The sequence below is a fragment of the Macrobrachium nipponense genome, chromosome 45 (genome assembly GCF_015104395.2).
Source record: "Macrobrachium nipponense isolate FS-2020 chromosome 45, ASM1510439v2, whole genome shotgun sequence".
In the NCBI taxonomy this organism is placed as follows: Eukaryota; Metazoa; Arthropoda; class Malacostraca; order Decapoda; family Palaemonidae; genus Macrobrachium; species Macrobrachium nipponense.
The window spans coordinates 36828733-36844218 of NC_061105.1; the positions used below are offsets into that span (position 1 = coordinate 36828733).

General features: G+C 37.6%; 1 protein-coding gene across 2 annotated transcripts in view; it reads right to left on the minus strand.

Annotated features, from left to right (window-relative positions):
* Positions 1–268: 268 nt before the first annotated feature.
* The window catches only part of LOC135214482 (U-scoloptoxin(01)-Er1a-like), a 43484-nt gene continuing 28266 nt past the window's right edge, over positions 269–15486 (minus strand). For both annotated transcript variants that reach the window (XM_064248833.1, XM_064248832.1), the window contains exons 3-5: positions 7220–7348; positions 6557–6636; positions 269–2631 (exon numbers count right to left, since the gene is read on the minus strand). In XM_064248833.1, the coding sequence (XP_064104903.1) occupies positions 2412–2631; positions 6557–6636; positions 7220–7348 (429 nt within the window). In that variant the 3' untranslated portion in view covers positions 269–2411. The remainder of the gene's footprint in view (positions 2632–6556; positions 6637–7219; positions 7349–15486) is intronic.

A 15486-nucleotide genomic window follows, 5' to 3' on the forward strand; every position in this document is an offset into this window, starting at 1 on the left:
AAATCCACGGTTGATGTGAATCTATTATAGTATCATTATATATATATATATATATATATATATATATATATATATATATAAAAGAAGAGCATACTCTGATATTAAAACACAATATATAAGAAAAATCTTTATTTGGGTCATTATATACAGAACAATGAAATATTTTCTTCGGCCCTTCCATCACCTAAATATAAGCAGGTTCTCAATTTCCATTTCTCACACAGCCGATTCCTCAATATATATATATATATATATATATATAATATATACATATATGACAAAGGAAATATAGGTAAAATAAACATGAAATAATGCATTAACATTGCGTATTTTCCATACCGATTAAAGCTTTACAGTTTAAAGGCTTTCTTTTTGGCCTCTACAAATACGCAAACGCACGGGCGCTCGCACACACACACACACACACTAAAGGCCCTGTCACACTAGCGAAATTTCCGTTGACTTTTGAATTTGACGTCGACTTTTCATGTTTTGACGACGACTTTCCGGTGTCGTCGTCACGACTTTTGAAAACAGTACCGATCGAATTCAACCCACCGCTACCGTCGACTTTATTGTTTGTTTATATCACGGAGAGCGCGCATTTCAAGTAATCAGATGCAAGATGGAGTTCTTGGTACAGTGGACAAGATTGCCAGAACAGTTTTTGGTCGAAGATATGTGGGAGAGACGATGCTTATGGGACCATAAGCATGATAGTTTTATGAAAAGGGGTCTTAAATGAAAAAATTACAAAGAAATTACCATGCGACTTGGAAAACTTTCCTGAACTTGCTGATCTTTATACAGATAAGCATGCTAGGCTATATCGTGAATATCAGATTGTTATATAGCCTAGGTCTGCTCTCATTGTTGTTGTTTGCATTAGCAAATAATAAAAACAAAAATCTTTTAAAAAAATTTCAGTGTTCCTCTAGCTAAATTTATAATACAGTCTGACTGTGGTTGTGTAAGAGGTTACGAGTAGCCTATCTAGGCTAGCCCTAGCTTATTTTTTTAAATAAAACTTTTCACGTCTTTTTAACCAGGACCGAACCCAAAGACTTTTAATTTTAAATTCTATGCAGCATCATTAAACACATGCAAGCACGACCCACTAGTTGCTTTGTGTTATAAAGCATAGTTCTTTTATCATTCCGGGAAGTCACAGCTCAGACGGTTTGTTTACATTTTGACGACGACAACTACGGTAGGAAGAAGAACGTGTGTGACAACCAGAGTACGGATTGACGTCGACTTCTTTGGAAAGTCGATGACAAACTCAGAAAAAGTCGACGGAAATTTTGCTAGTGTGACAGCGCCTTAAGACGTTATGCAAGACTTTCCGTGGCCTAATGTGAGTTTGATTTAAAGAAAGAAAAGGAAAAATCAACTTCATGTAAATATTTTTGGTCACGCCGACCTGTTTTCATAAAAACCAAACTAAACTCTTGTATTCAGAAGTTATGCCCTAAACCTTAATGTTTTGATATTACGAAAACCGAGACTGAAAGAAAACCAGATGAACACTGAATAAAACTAAAATGAAGACGGATGTTAACCTAGGCTGGGGTGGCCAGACGTCCTGCTTTAGGAAGGACAGTCCTGTTTTTTGAGCATTCTGTCCTCTGTCCTGCTTCGCCTTTAGAAGGACGCTAATCTGTCCTGATTTATGGGTCTGTCTAAAAAAAATATTTGAATACTGAAAATATAAATAAATACATATATTACAATAGTGACGGTCAAAATAACCACTGATTTTTTTTATTAGCCCAATAATTTTATATAGTGGCTGTTGGCACACTTAGGACATTGGGCATGGAGCCGCAGTGTATTGCTTGTATCTGCCCAGCCATGTACAAAAGTCTTCTAGCCAACAGAAAACTCTTAAGGATGGCAAGGGAAGGGGCAAAATACAAACATCGGATCGCTTGTTCCTTTAGTTTCTGAAATAATGTTAATTTTTTCACCCCAGTTACGTACTACATTGTTCCATCTTGAATAAAATTGAATTTAATTAATTTCAGTTCTTTATTCATACACTATTTGACATTTAAACACTCAGGTCAAGTTATATATATATATATATATATATATATATATATATATATATATATATATATATATATTCATTATACAACATTTTATATTTCAACTCCTCATTAATCATGTTTAATTTAGGTTAAAAATTGGCGTGGCAAAAAATAAACATAAAAAAAAAAATTGGTCCTTTTTGGGAATTTGGAAATGGCCACCCTACCTAGGCATCTATCTGTGGTGTAATCATCGACGGAACGAATTGAAGCGAAAATTAATGATAAAAGCAAAATAGAGAAAGAGGACAATGAATCTAAACCTTTCCAGACTGACTCTCGGAGAAGAAACGTATCAGAAATCGGATTGAGAAAGATTTACAGCTGCTCTTCTCCTTCGACTGCAGCGGCATCGGCGACCGTCTGCTGCGCCTGCGCGGCTGAAGCCGAGTCTTCTTCTGTCGCGGTCGTGTTGGTCGCTGCGTCCAAGCTGCGGCCAGACGACGAAGCGCTGTCAGGGACGATGTAGAGGTCCTCGTTGATGTTATACTTGTCGGGAGAGGCAGAGCAGTCCACGTTGTACCACCAGTCGCACACTCTGTTGGGGGAGGGAGAAGAAAAGGAAGAAGGAACGATGGGTAACCGTTAGGTCCGCTGCTTTCTTCGGCGGTCGAGATATCTGAGTGATGGTGTTACCTCTTCGGGATCATCCCATACTTCATTTGTTTTTTTTCATTTGTATATAATAACCACACATGTTCCATATGGGAGAGTTGGCTAAACTATCCGCTTCATGATTTCCTACCTTGGCTTCCACAGAGGATTAAATTCTCTTCCCAGTCTTGAGCACACAGCCAGTTAGTTATATTCACCTCTCCACCTTCCTGGTTTCCATCTACCATTATTATCTTTTGCTAACATTTCCTGTCAACTATCTCCTCTTGTAATCACTTTCAGACCTTTCCGCTAGTTTCTGCAGTTTCTCTTCGCTATCCCCAACTAGAACTGCACCATCTGCAAACATTAAGTTTCAACACTCCATTCACGGCCGATTTTCTTCTGACAACTCTGCACCTGCATCTACTGTATAATAATACCATCTCTGATTCTTCTTCATGTGACTTCCTCCAAAAAGATGTCGAAGAGTCACAGAAACATCACACATCCTTGTCCCATGCGCACTTTTATACAAACTTTGTCTCTTTCCTTTCTAGCTAAATGCTCTACATGTGAATCTACGCCATGAAATCTCTACACACTTTTGCTGATTCTCTCAAAAACTTTTTTCAGCGCCACATATGCTGCATAAAGCTTTTTTCCTTGACTTTCAAGCTTTTAACAGAACTGTTTCTTAACAAACACTCGATCCACCCATCCACTTTCTTGGCTAAGCTCTCACTGTTTCTCCCTTATGAATCCTTCTGTCACCTGTCTTACTTTCTCATTCAAAATTTACCATACATCTTCCGTGGTATACTAATTAATTTTATGCATCTATAACCTACATTCTCTGCTATCACCTCTATGTTTATAATACCTATATAAATCAGAACAAATATTCCTCCAACACATATTCCAGAATCTCACAAACACTTATCAGACAGTCAGTCACATTAATCACCATCACACAGCCTCTAATATATATATATATATATATATATATATATATATATATATATATATATACAGTCACATTAATCACCCTCACACACCCTCTGATATATATATATATATATATATATATATATATATATATATATATATATATATATACGCGACTCACACGTCAAATGACCGCCAGGGACATATTTTTCGGAACTGACCATCAAAATAATACCGAGACAATTCTTTGTTCAAGATCAGATCCAGGACCAAGAGCGAGAGCGCTGCTCCTAAACCAGAAAGACTCAGATATAGCCAGTTTTATACTGATTTGAAGAGTCGCTTGAAACCAAATTCATCGGCATATTTTCATGTTGAAAGATTTGCAGTTTCGGTTGCTACTCATTCTACCATTGTGAGATATGGTGTTGAGGAAGTCTTTGTAAGTGTCTCCAGACAAATAGATAGTGTATGTGTTCATGCACCGGAGACCAAAGATCGGGGAGCTGTCGAAATACCAGAAACATAATGTACTTCAGATAATGCCGGATAATTCCGTTACAAAGAGGTGCAAATTTTTTTTTTTCTCTCTCTCTCTCTCTCTCTCTCTCTCTCTCTCTCTCTCTCTCTCTCTCTCTCTCTCTCTCTCTCTCTCTCTCTGGAAATTCTGGTGAGGGGAAAGTAATGCCCAGATGTCCCATTCGCGATGAGACGGAAGTCAATTTGAGAAGCTTCCTGTGTCTCGAACTTTCTCTGCAAAGAGGCAGACAAATTCTCATATACTTCATAACTTCCCCCTTTTTTGTATGGCGTCATTCTCAGCCTTTCTCAACCTGCCAGTAATGATGGAGAAAGACTGAAAAGGTAGTCTCCATCTCCGCTGTGATTCAGACCTCGCTGTTCTCCTCTACGAATTAAAAAGGAAAAAAAATAACCTTTCTTCTTTTTTAGGAACTAAAATAAAAGAGGCTCCTCATCTACTTCTTTTTTCCTTGTGGCTTTCTGTTTTCTCATTTTCTAAAGCGACTTCATCTTTATTTCCGTTTGCCTTCAAAAAATCGGTTGACGGATATTAACCGACGTTTCCATCTTTAATTTAAGAGAGAGAGAGAGAATTACGTGAATTAGAAGTTTTGACATTAGGTCCCTGTAAGAGAATGATTATATTTGAGAGAGAGAGACAGATCGCCTGAATTATGTGAATTTCTTTTCTACATTAAGCTTTTGTAATAGAATGGTCACATTTGAGAGAGAGAGAGATTATCTGAATACTTGAAGAGTGATATAATATCTCAAGAATAGAGAGAATCCTAATTGAGCAATATCATTCACAACATTTATTCCCACAATTCAACACATGACTCATCATCCGTGACCACCACGTCCCCCCACCCCAACCCAAGGTAACCACCTTCCCACCAATCTTCCTCCTTTCCATTACAACATCCTAAAGACACCCCGACAGCTTCTATCCGCACAATTACAGGCTCCTGGGGCAGCCCCCTTCGGAGGATATCCACAGAGCCTTGTGTAGTTGAATGCGTATGACGTAAGAAAGTCAAGCTGTTGCAATAAAGCCTGAAAGTCAACCTCGTTTTGATAAGAAAACCTTCAGGCTTAGAACACTCTATTGAATACTGATGCTTTGAGAAAAAACAAGGCGTGATCCAACCTCCAGCTTTCTCCGGGCGCATGCTAAAATCTACGGTCAATGAGAGCATTGTTTCACAAACGAAAATGTAAATAAATATGCTATACTTTATTAGAAATAATTGTTCTGTACTGTTTACCGTGCAAATCATTTATTTTCTTACACTTTCAGTCTAATAAATAAATCATAAATATCCTTTCCTAAAATTCCTGTTTCTTTAACTCAATGCAAAACACTTTTTTCAGAACTTAGGCTTTTCCACAGACCTTTCCTTCCCCCCAAAACAAGAACAACAACAACAAAAACAAAGTATTTTGTAGGCTTACTCCCCGAGTAAGTGAAAATTGATGCATTTAAATGGAGCATTGCCTTAAGCATGACACTCAGGAGAACAAAGCATTCAAGAAAGCACAAGTATGACAACTGGTTTATATTCTTTAAAGGTCAATTATTTGCACGCAAGCAATTCTAGTACTGGGATATACATTTTTGTTTCGGAAAATAAAGCATACAAGCAAAAACAGCCTAAGCAAAATTTAATGATTGTCGCCAAGCAAGCAGCTTCTGTTGAGCCTATGTTTGAGAAAAATAAAGGTACTGAGGACATGCTATCACAAGTGCTACAAACACCACCACTAAAATGATAAATCTGAACATATTGGAAGGCAGCATTTGTTAATCCGTCTCTCTCTCTCTCTCTCTCTCTCTATCTCTCTCCGCGTCACACACACACACACACACACACACACATATATATATATATATATATATATATATATATATATATATATATATATATATATAGTGTGTCATGTACATGTCCTCTTGTCTGTTGGATGACTGTCTCTCAAACAGTAAGGAAGAATTTCTATGAAAAAGCTTTAGGATGTCAATCGAGTATCTTCCTTCGTAAATCTCAATATGTAGTCTATGCTGTCACCTACGCTGTTTTGCTGCGTTTGTTGTTGGTGATGTTTATTTTAGGTAGAGGTTTGAACAGTTGCAGCAATTAGGTTCATCTCATTTGTTTTACTTGCTACTATCAGGTACAGTGTGTCTGTTGAGTCTCTTTACATAAAAATTTTGAAACGAAACATTAAGTGCATTCTGATTTCATCATCAGATTAAGCTGCAGAAAACATAACCAATCATCCATTCAGGTTCAAGAAAATCGCAAGCAAAGATACAAGAGAGAACAATAGAGAAAATAAATAAGGGGGTAGACCCATCCGTCATGCAATGGCCATCGACTTGGCATAACCGTTCTTACCTGTGAACCTGATTGAATAAGGTCTGGTTGGGGCAGAGGAAGGAGTACTTCTGCCCACCTGGGACACACCAGTGCCACACCTGAGGGACAGGTCAGACAACGAGGTCAGCATAAACAGAAATAGACATGAACGATGAAACAAGTATGTGACTTTAAAATATTCTGTTATTCATAGAAGCATTAAGCCATTAAATACTCAGACACCAAAGACTCTCGTATTTTGTTTCTCCACATTTCATGCCATATTCAACAGACATGAAAATTTAAAATATACCAGAATAAAATGTATGAATATAATATGTATGTATATATACCCTGCTGGCTGTCACGCTGAATTTTTATCAGCATTTCAAAGTGTCTCTTGTATGAATTTATTGATCAAACCTCGTCTTACTATGTATGTATGTGTAAAGAAATAGTGAGCACTGTTTCTGCCCTAACTGAACATTGTAAGTAAACTTGATTTAGAACCGTTATCTAACACGTATGAATGTATGTATCTACATATGTAAGGTCAAAGACCTTGTATGTAATGTATGTGTATGTATGCGTAACGCATTGGTAAGCAGTGTTTCTGCCTTACTTGAATATCTTAAGTAAACTTGATTTTGAACCGTTAGCTGACATGTAAGTATGTATATGTCTGTAAGTATGGAACCTCACCTGACACTGGGCTTCTGGATCTGCATAATACCCCGGAATCTTATCAGTGCAGGCGAAGGAGAGCCCAGGTGGAACTTCAGAGTAAGTCGGATAATCGACCCCGGCCGTTCCCACGACTTGTCGACGAACCTGAAAACAAAGACTTAGATCATCAACAAAACGTCTGCCACCAAAAATTCCGCTGTCACTTAATTAAAACTCTTCGGAATTCAGTTATTATTAATATCAATATTTAAAAAATACAAATAAACGGGTAATGTACTGTTGGGCCCGTGAAAAATTTAGGTTAATATACATATAAATGAGTCAGTAGATGAGTGAATGTATAAATTTATGAGCGGAGGATTGAGTGTCCATGATTATACGAATCAGCCTTTTGCCCTTGTGAGGCCAACATCCAAAGGAAACCAGAAACAGTTGAAAATCAGGGGTTTGTAGGGTTATGGGAATTGGGGAAACCCGAAGCAAGGTGTGACTTCCAAAGCTTTGGAAAACTCTTCCTGGCTTCATTTTCCTTGAGTCTTACATCATACCTACTGGTTCTGTTCGGCGCTAAGCCCAACTCTTTTATCATTTTCCACGGGGTCAATAAAAGAAAACCAAACAACATATGTTGACTTTGAGCATTCATTTCTGTCAACTTATGTGGCTAACACGTGTGTATGTGCATTCATGCTTATGCCCACATATGTTTGACCAAACGCACGGACTTAGTCTATGTAGACAAGTTTAGTCGTTGCATGTCACCATTCCAGCATAAACTCAGCCCGCAACGACGAAGACCTTTGAAGCGGGTGTCGCTGCGTCCTTGGCAGGGTGTAAACAAAAGCTCATTTCGGGGATGAGCGAGGAAAAATTGTCGCATTTTTCCTCCTTCCAAGATGGCGGCGCCATTGTCTTATCATAAGGCTTCGACAACGGCGCATTCCGTCAGCTGATTGTGACGTCGTAGCAGCCTGACAGAGAGGGCATATTTATCTCGCCCGTAATAGTAATATGTTGTTTATTTTTCTTCCTTTCTCTGTATTACTCGATCCTTCCATTTCTCCAGTAAAAAGGCTTCCTTATACATACCTGTTTGTTTGTTTGCATTCCTCTGCTTTTCTAGCTATTTACACGATCACTGGAAATTTTACTGAATTTACTAAGGGCACTGTCACTTGGAAGATTCGTGTGATGTTCCGCTTTTTGAAAGTTTGTAGTGTGGTGAATAATAATGACACAACTCTATGTTGACCTTGTCCTCCTTGAAATATTTAACAGATCCGAAGTCATTTACACATTTAAAATTATACATAAGGGATTTTTTTTTTTGCTGCACGTCCCGTCAGCAAAAAAAAAAAAAAAAAAAAAAAATTAAAGACTAGCCACGTAATCAAAGAAAAAACATAAACCTTGATACAACAATATCAAGAAATTATCAGGTCAATATATATCGTTGTTAATCTGATAAAGAACTTCGTAAAAGCCTATTCCAAATTCTCAAAGATCTCTCGAAAGATGGAAGACTTTAATGTTGATTGCTTTCATGTCATACCATACTGGAAGAGTAGTAGGTGTTCTTGATCAGCTTCGGTTTCCACAACAACTGTTGATTTGCATGGCTGACCTGTTGTTCTCTCTCTCTCTCTCTCTCTATCATTCTTCACATTTTGCTTTGCCTGCTTTGTGGCTAATTTCAAGCTATTCAAGTTAAAATTGTTGATGAATGTTCATAAAATTTTCTTTAGACTGCGTAATTTTGTCATAGGAATCAGAAGAGAGATAAAGAGAAATCAATAAAGAGTAAAATGGAACTTTTGGCACAAGGGACACTGCTATGTGGTATGTTACTCCAATAAGCACCCTCCAGTTTCCCTTGTCATGTGAAGGGTACAAAGTTCACTGCTGTTGTTCTAAAATATTGGTCAATGTTATAACCAACTTTTAGAGGGCGAAAGCACTGAAAGTTCAAATAGGCTACATACAATTTTCACTTTACCTCCAAACCACATCCACTTGTAAAATGGCGAAGAAACACAAAATTCCATTCAGTATTTAAGATACCCAATGAGATCTTTGTACATACAGCTAACTGCTACATACCTCATAATTTTAGGGCTCCATTTTCTCCTGATTTAACCATTCTCCTAACTCTAACCACCATTAAGCTCCGATTTACATCTGTCTTAACGTATGCATCGACCAAATAATGATCAGATATACGTCCAGCCACTCTTGTTCTAGCCATCACATCCACTGGCTTACTCTTCCATCTACTCTACACTAACGCATAATCTAATGAGCTCTTTTTTTTTTTATCCTGTTCTCTTTCTCAAGTATACATGTATCTTTCTCTGATAACAATTTATCCCGTAATTACTCCAGGAACTCTACATCTGCCCAGATTGCCATCCACCTCCCACTTTTGCATTTAAATCACCCAGCACAAAACTTTTCATGATCCTCGAACCAAGAAAGACAAAGACTCAATTCCCCAAAAGCGCTCATTCACTCTCACTCTTTTCCAGTCAGACGAATACACACTCTCTCTCTCCCACCCCTACAATCCTCGATTTAATACATTCGTACTCTTATCTATGCCGAGTAACTTTCGGATCCATCTAATGCTATACCTACCCTTTCATAGTTCTACACTTTCAGCTACATCAGACACAATGAACCTAAGTCATTCCCATTCCTATACATACAGTTTTTTCATAGCTGTCTCTCTAACAAAGCGTGCAACGTTCTCTGCAACAATTGAGCTGTTATGCAAACCTTTTCTCCACCACTCCTATCCATGCATAGTTTTTTGTGTGATAATTACTGGTTATAAGGCTGCAAACTTACATGCTTCCAGCCATTTGGCGACTTTTAAAACACTGCAAGGTATTGAGGTTACTCTTGTTGTTATTTATCCCAGTTTCTACGGGTATGAAGCTATGGAAGCCATGGGCCTCATGTGAACTCTGCCATTTGGGAGGCATTTCTTCCCCACCAAGGGATCCACAACCCTTCACTAAGCACTCGCATGCTTTGGGGTTACATTTTAACCATGCCCTAAATCACTGGAGCACTTCCTAGGCCAGTAAAAATGAAAATAAAGAGATTACACAGCTTACTAGCATCACAGTAGCAGTCTACATTAAAAGGCTGACCTGACATAATATGTGGTTGCCCTTGGCCTCAAGACCAATCAAGAAACATGTAAACACTAGTTAACTGTTGTATTATAGAAATACAATATATATATGTGTGTGTGTGTGTGTGTATGTTATTTGAGCTACAAATGTCCTTAAATATCCAATTCGCTCTACCTCGGAATTAATATATTTTCATATGTATAAACCAGAGGGGAATATTTTTAGTTGATAATAATTTCGTCCTCTCGTAGGTTCGAACCACAGCCCAGCGGACAGAGAAGAAATCAGGACGTCAGTGACGTTATCGATTCGGCTAACAAGTGAGGTTATAAGTTTATATCGACTCTGACCTTACAAATCACCGTCGAACTTCGGGTATTCGTAATTAAAATCGATATCCAATCCCCTCTACCATGTTAGCAAATTCGAACGTTTGCCGAACATAGCCATATTATGAATAATTATCACCATGATTTATATAAATTATTCGAGCTACAAATGTCCTTTATTATCTAATTCGTTCTACCTCAGAATTAATATATTTTCATATATGCAAACCGAAGGGGAATTTTTTAGTTGATAACAATTTTGTCCTCTCGTAGGTTCAAACCATCGCCCAGTGGACAGCGAAGAAATCAGGACGTCAGTGATGGTATCGATACGGCTAAGAAGTGATAATTATTTATAATATGGCTATGTTCGGGAAACGTTCGAATTTGCTAACATGGTAGAGGGGGGTTGGATATCGATTCTAATTACGAATACCCGAAGTTCGACGGTGATTTGTAAGGTCGGAGTCGATATAAACTTATAACCTCACTTGTTAGCCGAATCGATAACGTCACTGACGTCCTGATTTTATCTCTGTCCGCTGAGCGGTGGTTCGAACCTACGAGAGGACGAAATTATTATCAACTTAAAAAATTCCCCTTCGGTTTACATATATGAAAATATATTAATTCCGAGGTAGAGAGAATTAGATATTAAAGGATGTGAGCTCAAATAATTTATATGCATCAATGTGATGTGATAATTATTCATATATATATGTGTTTATGTGTATAATGTAATAATTTACATATTTTATATTATATATATATATATACACACATATATATTATAATCTAAAACTTTTTAAAAAATTATAAAATCAGATATAATAGTTACCTATAAGTCAACTTAACACGTCAAGACTCTAAAGACCTATCTATTTAAGAGACGTTGAAAATAAAACAACTTGTTACTGCTTTTAATACCCAGTCCTCAGCTGTTCAACTTTTTTTTCTTATCTTAACTTTGTTGTTAATCTCAACACTTGTTATTGTTTACTTTTCGTTTCCGCTTTTAGTTTTACCCTCTAGACTTTGCTCTGGCAAGTTAGCTCCTCTCTTCCTTTAGTTATTTATTGTTTTTGTTTTCATAAATAAAACCTTGTCAATAAACCTACTTAAGTGTGGAATAATGTTCAATTTTATCAAGCTTTTTTTTCTAATGAAACTTGTGTTATAACGTAACTTATAGTGTGCTTTAGGTATGGTTTTATGTTAAGTTGACATAGATAAGTATTATTTTTAATTAATTAAATAATATATATAATAATATATATATATATATATATATATATATATATATATATATAGAGAGAGAGAGAGAGAGAGAGAGAGAGAGAGAGAGAGAGAGAGAACCGATTGGACAAAGTCGACTGTCTGTCGTTGTTCCTAAACCAAAGGCCCACGTTCGAATCCTGCTGGAGCAGAAACGTTTATCAATTATATATAATTCCCGTACGGTGTAAGCTATTCCATGGCGTAAAGTCAACTGGATATCAAACGACATGTATTGCTAAATAAATGTCAATGTAAAGGGTCAAATGAGAATAAGTTACAAAATTTCATTTATATATATATACTATATACATACATATGTATATATATAATATCCATGATACAAGTGTAAATTTGCGTGTATATATTTAAATACTACATATTAATGCATGCATGTTGAGACTCATAAGTTTCAGAGACCTAACTTTTCTGATTTTATTATACTACAATACTATATATATATATATATATATATATATATATATATATATAATATATATATATATGTGTGTGTGTGTGTGTGTGTGTGTGTGTGGTGTGTGTGTATGAATATAATTCTTGATAAAACTGTCATGTGCTATTTTTACAATCATTTTACTACATTTCCCTTCATCATATTTTTTCACGCTTTCCATACATTTTGCATAATCGTGATCATGCCGCATCCTACCGTGATTCCACTTGAAAGTACAGTTCCAATCCCACCACGAAAATTAACCTACAGACGCAAAAAAAAGAATGAAAAAAAGGAAACGGTAAATAACTCTACCAAAGACCTGACAAAGCTACAACTCTTAAAAATCCACGTGATTGTGTAAATAACCTTGAGACTTTTTTTTTTCTCTCTCTGAGGAAAATGGATTGTTGTAATGACAACCTGCCATTGTTCATGTTTCAGGAGCGAGCAGGCGAGACCTCTATCGGCGGGCACTAGAGTTACCTGGCGCATCTTAGGAACGTTACAGCTTATTCTTTATTGAGGTAGGTTTTCATTTCCTCAAAGATCAAGGTGTGAATGTGAAGACGGTTGGGAGAGAGAATTACACAGTGAAATTATGGTGGTAAACTTAGGATTTGAGATTTCTGAGAAAAATGTTTTTGTCGCGTTATATCACTGGGTTTTCAATGTTGAATCACAAGATATTTTGGAAGGGGGGAGGGCTGGGAGATACAAAAAGAATTATAGGTAATTACCCAGGTCTGCCAACAAAGGTTTACCATTTAAAAATTTCAATGACAACAAAATAGGTAATGCCGAAGACTTGAAAATACTTTTAAAGGGACAGGGCCTTCGTGATGGAAGACCTAAGAACATAAGGACCTTGAAAAGTAACTCGGACACCCATCCCAAATAAAAGAGCAATCGCGAGCAATATTGAAAAAACTTCTTAAGTATAACTGAAACTTGCAATTAACCGTAGGGGATTATTATAAGCTGAGCTGAGCTGAGTAGAGAATTTAGGCCAAAGGCCAACCACTGGGACTTACGAGGTCATTCAGCAGCGAAATGGAAATTGGCAGTAAAAGGTTTGAAATGTGTGACAGGAGGAAAACCTCAAAGCAGTTGCACAATGAATCAAGTGTTAGGAGGGGGTGGAAAGTAAGAGGAAGAAAGAGAATATGAAAGGAGGTACAGTAAAAGGAACGACAGTGGTTGCAGCTAGGGGCCGAAGGAACGCTGCAAAGAACCTTAAGTAATGCCTACAGTGCAGCGCATGCGGTCCACTGACGGCACTAATCCCCTTGGGAGGGGATTATTATAGGCCGCAATGGGATAGATAACATTGGAGTAAATGAAAATGGTATTATGGAAATATATATATAAGAAAATGTTGAACAAACGGTGATTTAGGTTAGTCCGCTAAACCACCAAAACATAGATTATAACGTCCCTTGTTATGACTAAAGAATTTCGTATCGAGTCAACCGACCCAAACAGTGTAAAATGGTTCAAACAATTCTGCCTTCAGTATAACTACGCTTCGGCCTACGAAAAAGCTTCTGAGCGTTATATTAATTCCTTCAATGTTAAAAAAAAAGAACTTGCTGCGATATTCAGTAGTATCAGGTCATATGTACTATATGTAACATATTCCCTCGTCAAGTTCGGTCACTGTAAGCGCGATTTATGTGTCATGAACTTCCCTTCACAGGTGACTTCACATCCACCTCCGCCAAGCTTGGAAAGTCCTTTCCTCTCCTGTTAACTGTTCCCCTCGTTCTGATAACCAACTCTACGAAAGACCGTCCTATTGCTTCCTTGATGTATAACCAAACTTTTCCCCACTTAATCACCTTATCCCCAGCGCCCATTTTATTTTATGGGGGGTGAGGCGGGTTGGCTAAATAAGGGTATTTGAGTTTGCGGTGATCGTCCTCTGCATTTAAAAAATGGACTTTGTTTGCATTATTAGCTTGACAACAGACAACACCCGTGGTTACATGAAGAGCCATTTCTTACCTCACATCAGAGGAAGTGTTGTATGGCGTCTTCACTCAAGTGTATAAGACATCTGGTGATTTTCATACTAAAAATAGATATCTATTATAATAAAAACTGTCTGAGAAGGCATGGTAACTTCACGGCATCCCGAAGTGGCCTGTTCACTAATTTAGAAGAATGAAAGATGATTCTCAGTCCTTCAAGGACACACTCGTTTCGTAATAAGACTAAAGTTAAACTGCCTCCTTCCTCAAATGGTAACAAGACCTTCCAATGCTCCGTGGGAGGAGTCAAATGTGTATTAAACGTTGCGCATCTGGCAAATTGCTAGGAAAAAAATGTTAATGGTTAACGCTGAGAATCCATTTATTGAAATTGCGGGAGGAAATAAGCCGTAATGTAGTGGCGTCACATCACCATTACCGCAAAATAACAAATCGGCATCACATTTAAGTGGCTGTGAACGCAACCGAATTACCGAGAGTGATTTTGGCGCGTAAATTAGTGGCTGAAGATTTCGCGGATGTTTCATCACGCTTCATAACGCCCGGCAATTCTCTCCTAATGGGACCTGTAGCGGCTATTACCTTCGGAAGATGTCCCTGGCTAGGAAATTGCAGGATACAGCCTGATGTCCTTTTGTCTTTCGACGTTTCAGGAGGATTAGAATGGCTCGCTGACGTGGGATCCGATTGCGTGGCGTCTCCGAGGACCAGAATCTAAAAAGGCGCCGTTACGTCCGGGGTCATGACGTTTATTGTCGTGTTGGTTTTGCGGAAGACGGAGTACATGGAAAGTGTACTTTTCATAAAGGTACTCGGGCCAAAATGCGCTCACAGATATCATTCTCTTTTCGGTAAACGTCAGTTGTTGTATACTTTTTTTTTTTGCAATATTTTTTTTTCTTTTTTAATCCAAGTTTAGAAAGTTTTTAACGAGAAATCCAGCATTTCCGGAACTCGAATGAACTTTCCTTTATGAGAAGAACAAAAAGAAGAAGAGGAGGAGTAGAAAGAAGAGGGGTAAAGGGAAAAGGGGGAAGGAGACAAGATGAGAAAACCAAGAGAGGCGGATAACTTCCCTCTCATTGTGTAC